Raw genomic sequence first — 5,328 nt, forward strand, 5'->3', positions numbered from 1 at the left:
ATACATTATTACATTAGTTTCAAGTACAGCCTGTGACTCTTATGGCCTAGAAAAATTGAGGGCTGATGCTGTCTTGTTCAAGGCCATTAATGGAGCCATGTGAAAATACACCCAGTGTGAGACTGTTAGCACCTAGGAAAACAGGATAATAAGACTGTTCAAGTCTTGTCAAGAAATGCCCAGAGACCAGTAAGACATGGTAAAGGGGAAGTTAAGTTGTAAAGAAAAAACAGTAGGTGAGGGTTAGTATATGGCCAGGCTGCATTGCAGGGTTAGCATACCCAGGTCTCTACTGTCAAAGAAAAAAAATTGTCTGCTGGACAGCTTTTGAACAGGGCTGTAAGTTGTATGTACTGGATATGTGGGAAACTGTGGGGGAGGGGAAGCATCACCTCTGACTATGGAAGAGCATCACAGTTATCAACTAATTTCTCATATTCCCTAATTGCCACATGACACTGGCATGGGGAGTGTGAGACCAGATCCCAGGTGAATCATTGTGCACTTTCCTGGTGAGAGGTGAGTATTGTACACAAGGAAGTTTCGTGATATTGATGTGAGTGAGGTCAGTCATTTTTGAGTTTGCATGCAGATGATATTTTGGTTGGGAAATCAGCACATCACTGCAGTCCTGGGATGCTTCCCTGTGTGGGGATACCTTATAAAAGGACTCTCTACCACACTGATGCCATATTCTTCATACTCAGTTGTAGATCTTCTTTGGAGCCTCTGGTGAGTACAAATATTAGAGGTCTTTCTTGGCACTTGGATAGTGTGAAGATTTAACCTGGGGGGGGGGCAGAAGTGACTATTTAACCAATTAATGCTCATGTATAGGGAAAAGAAGATAGTGAGGTTGGGGGGCGGTAAATTTTAACTGGTATTTGCTGAGTGATCTTGAAGATGATAAGAGAAATGGAGTCAGAGGTTCAGTCTTTGACTGAAGGAGAGTAAGAGAGATGAGATGCTGTCCTGTCACCTGCTCCACATTATTTTCAAATTCATCCTTTTCCAAGTTCAATCTGCTTGAGCGATAGGTCTGATCTTTTGCAGTACCAGGGTCAGGGCAGCAACTAGGGCCTCATGGGAGATATGGGTAGAGATTTTTGGGGGGATTGGCTAGAATTTTAATAACTGTGTCTTTCTCCAGATAATGATTGTATTCACACAGCACCTGCATAGAAATTTTATCTTTAGAAAGTGATAGAGTGAGAAATTAGAAAGCATTGAAAAGCTGAGGGCAAGAGTTGCTAAAGAAAGAGTGAAGAAGCTACACAAAGTCATAAAGACTGCATTAGGGATCAAAGACTGTCTTTGGAGACTGAAGGGGTTGATGGCTTAGCTAATTGTTCTACCAACGGGACTGTCTCTTCTATGAACACTGTTGTCTGTTTGTATTTCAGATTCCTCGAGAGCCAGGAAACATGTCTTACCAGCAGCAGCAGTGCAAGCAGCCCTGCCAGCCACCTCCTGTGTTGATACCTGAGCCTTGTCCCCCTCCAAAGTGTCCTGAGCCTTGTCCCCCACCAAAGTGCCCTGAGCCTTGCCCACCACCAAAGTGCCCTGAGCCTTGCCCACCACCAAAGTGCCCTGAGCCATGTCCACCTCCTTCATGCCAACCTGTGCAGTGCCCACCTCAATTATGCCAGCAGAAGTGCCCTCCTGTTCAACTGTGCCCACCCTGCCAACAGAATTGTCCACCCAAGAGCAAGTAACTGCACCAACATTCAACAGGACCATGAAACTACAAGATCCAGGATCTTCTTAGTCCCAGGACTCCATTGTCCTCCTTTCAGCCATGGTGACAGACTGCATCTTCACTAATCTCCCACCTGGATTGACTGCTGACAGATAAAAGGCTTGTCAGAAGATGAACAAAGTATCATCACCTGATACGGCTTTGCCATCTGTCTGTCTGTAATATGAGTGGTGATCGCTATCCTGTGAGCACTTTGGTGTTTCTTCTATTGCTTCTCCAATAAAGTATATGTTTCGTGGTCAACCCACAGTACTTTTGTTTGCATTTTTTAAAAATTCCTTTTGTCAGCTATACTTGATTATCGTTCCTCTTCACTCTTTTTGAATTATTAGAGTCAGGCTTTTCCATCACTGAATTTAGTTTTGCCTGAAATGTGTCTTTTGGATTGGGTACATCAAATAGTTCTCTTTTAATAGTTTTAAACTATTTTCTACCTCTTTCTAGTTTGTATGACCTTAAAAAGAATTACTTAAACTCTCTCAACTTCAGTTTGCTCATCTCTAAAAAGTAGGAAAGAGTGTGGTCAGCTGAGTGTACTCATATAAACTAATGTATTAACAAATATTGCCTAATTGTCATGTGCCAAGCAGACTTCTATGTACTCAGGATATAAAAATGGTGACCAAAGTTTTGTCCTTACGAAGCCTAAATTCTTGAAGGGATTACACATACATGCAGAACAAATGATAACAATGCACAGGTATACTCTAGAGAAAATTGTTTAGAAAGGCTATTTCAAAGTGAGTTTTTGTGCAAAAATCTGAATGAATTCAAGAGTGAACCATGAGTATATTTGATGTACATTGTTCCAATGTGGGGAGATGACCCACAGAGCAAAGTAACAGCAAAGAGAAAACTGATCAAGGGGACATTGTCTCCAAATGAGGTTAGAGAGATTGGGTCTTAAGGACAGAGTGATGATTTTAAAATTTGACAACCACATTTATTTTGCTGATGATTAGTGGTGGCCTAAAATTTTATATATATGTAATTCGCAACTATCAAATATGATTTCTTTTGTGTAGTAGTTCAATTAAAAGTATGACTACATATGGTCTTCCAAAGAGACTTTAAAAATTATTTAAAATCTAAGGACTAAATTAGAACTCTTTTGCAAAATGCAAACTTATTATGAGAGGGTGACTACATAGAAAGTAAGTCTATTAGTGTTTTAATCTTCTAGGGTCATCTACTCCATTAATTTTTCTTAAATTATACTAACAAAATACATAAGGATTTTGTTCTGCTGTCTCCTAAACCCTACAAAGAATGTTGGGGGGTGGACTTTACATTCTTGAAAAGGGCTCTGGCCTAATAGCATTGTTGACAGAGTTTTAAAATTTTGTCTTTAAGAAATACAAATTATAAAATCCCATATTTTGGGGGGGAGGGACATAATCAGTACATTTTGAAAGTTCATTAACTTTAGCTGTACAGGGTGAATAATTATAAATTGAGCACTTATGTAAGTGACCGCAAAACTCAAGAAAATCATCATTACAAACCCTTCAAAAGAGCCAGATTCCCTCATTAAATTACATTTCACTGCTTCATCACTAGAAGTAATGACAACCTTGATTCATTATAATCACTCGTTTGTTTTTCTTTATTGTTTTAACCATGAATCTAGAGGCAACTCTAAAAATTACAGTTGAGTTTCTCAGTTTTTGAACTTCACATAAACATAACTATATTGTACATCATATTTTTGTCTTTATTTTTATTCAACATTATGTACAATAGTTTTAGTAGATTCACTGTTGTATCTTTAGGATATTACTGAATGAATATATAACACTTCATTTCGTCATTCTACTCTTGGTTGACATTTAGGTTGTTTGTTATTTGGAGCTCTTTGGATCAGTGCCACGAGGACACTTCTTTATGCCTGCTAGTGCACATGCTTACACATTTCTTTAGGTACATTTCCAGAAGTACATGCATTTTTAACCTTGGTAGGTAATATCAAACTGTCTTCCAAAATGACTGTGCTAGGAGAGATCCAAGGTGGCGGAGGAGTCTGTGGAGGCTACACTAACCTCATTCCAGAGCTAATCTGGAATTCCAACTAAATTTGTAGAGAAATCATTCTGAATAATGAATGGAACACCAGCTAGAGAGAAGCCTTATAACCAAAGACAGACAGAAGAAACCACTTCACCACAATAAGACTGGTAGGGAGTGTAGAGACGATATGAGAAGGCTGGCTGGGCTCCACAGGTGACAGCTAAAGTTCTGGAGGGATATTTTAGTGGCTGGGGCGTTCCCCTGAGAAAATGTGGGGCCTAAACTCCAATATGGGCTCCCCAGCCTACAGTACCGTAGCCAGAAAGAAATCCAGATAGCAGCCAGCTGTGAATAGCAGCAGGGTTTCTTTCTGCCAAGAGGAGATGGCTGGAGACTCAGAGAGACTCCTAAGGGTCCGATGAACAAAATTTTGTTTGCAGCCACTTATCCTGGGCTCCAGCAGAGGGAGGGCTGAATGGACTAGAGACCCTTGCAGAGAGTCTGGGGTTGGTGGCTCTGGAAAGTGAACTGAAAAAACAGCTGCCATGATCCCTGTGCTGAGTCATTTCCCATATTGCAGAAGCCATGTTTCTAAGGCAGACCACTTCTCTCTGCATGGCATCAGCTTGAGGGTAAGCAATAACCCTGCCCAAAGGAGTTACTCTGCTCTACCTTGTGGAGATTAAGCCTGACAGCTGATTACAAATTAATTAGTTTAACAACTGATTGGCTTGAGTGGAGGATACAAAGAAGCAGCCAAAATGGGAAGACAAAGAAAGAGACCCAAGATGAAAGAACAAGAGAATTCTTTATAAGAACGAGGTGAAATGGGGGAAAACAATTTACAGATAGAGAATTTAGAGTAGTAATTATAAAGATACTCAACAGCATGAAAAAAGACATAGAAACCATAAAAAAGGACCAGTCAGAAATAAAGAATGCAATATCTGAAATAAATAATACACTGGAAGGAATAAACAGTAGGTTAGGTGAAGCAGAGGATCAAAGCAGTGATTTGGAAGACAAGGTAGGAAAAAACACACAGAATAGCAAAAAGAAAAAAGAATTTAAAAAAAACGAGGAGAGCTTAAGAAACATTTTGGACAACATGAAGCGTTAACAAAATCCACATAATGGGAATACCAGAAGGAGAAGAGATTGAGCAGGTGCTTGAGAATATATTTGATTAAATAACGACTGAAAACTTCCCTAATCTGGGGAAGGAAAAAGACACAGTAATCCAGGAGCTCATAGAGTTCAAAAGAAATTGGACCCAAAGAGGCCTACACTATGACACATCATAACTGAAACAACAAGGCTTAAAGACAAGGAGAAAACCCTAAAACCCACAAAAGATAAGCAGGTAGTTACCTACAAGAGAGCACCAATTAGATTGTCATTTTATTACTCAATAGAAACATTTCAGGCCAGAAGGGAGTGGTGTGAAATATTCAAGGTGATGAAAAGCAGGGATGTACAACCAAGGATACTTTAATCCAACAAGGCTAGCATTTAAAATTGAAGGAGAAATAAGGAGCTTCCCAGACAAGAAAAAACTAAAG

At 39.7% G+C, this 5,328-nt stretch overlaps 1 protein-coding gene across 1 annotated transcript; it reads left to right on the top strand.

The window, feature by feature from the left end:
* Window positions 1-715: 715 nt before the first annotated feature.
* On the top strand, window positions 716-1,939 carry LOC119065048 (small proline-rich protein 2D-like). The gene is made up of 2 exons (XM_037166982.2): window positions 716-732; window positions 1,404-1,939. Exon 2 carries the CDS (start codon window positions 1,425-1,427, stop codon window positions 1,713-1,715), a length of 291 nt encoding a protein of 96 aa, XP_037022877.1. The 5' UTR covers window positions 716-732; window positions 1,404-1,424; the 3' UTR covers window positions 1,716-1,939.
* The last annotated feature ends 3,389 nt before the right edge of the window (window positions 1,940-5,328 follow it).

Source organism: Artibeus jamaicensis, unplaced genomic scaffold, assembly GCF_021234435.1.
Source record: "Artibeus jamaicensis isolate MK-2021 breed Jamaican fruit bat unplaced genomic scaffold, CSHL_Jam_final contig_1715, whole genome shotgun sequence".
In the NCBI taxonomy this organism is placed as follows: domain Eukaryota; kingdom Metazoa; phylum Chordata; class Mammalia; order Chiroptera; family Phyllostomidae; genus Artibeus; species Artibeus jamaicensis.

Bases quoted from the DNA above. Each gene is read 5' to 3' on its own strand.
- LOC119065048 (XM_037166982.2), top strand. From the start codon at position 1,425: ATGTCTTACCAGCAGCAGCAGTGCAAGCAGCCCTGCCAGCCACCTCCT.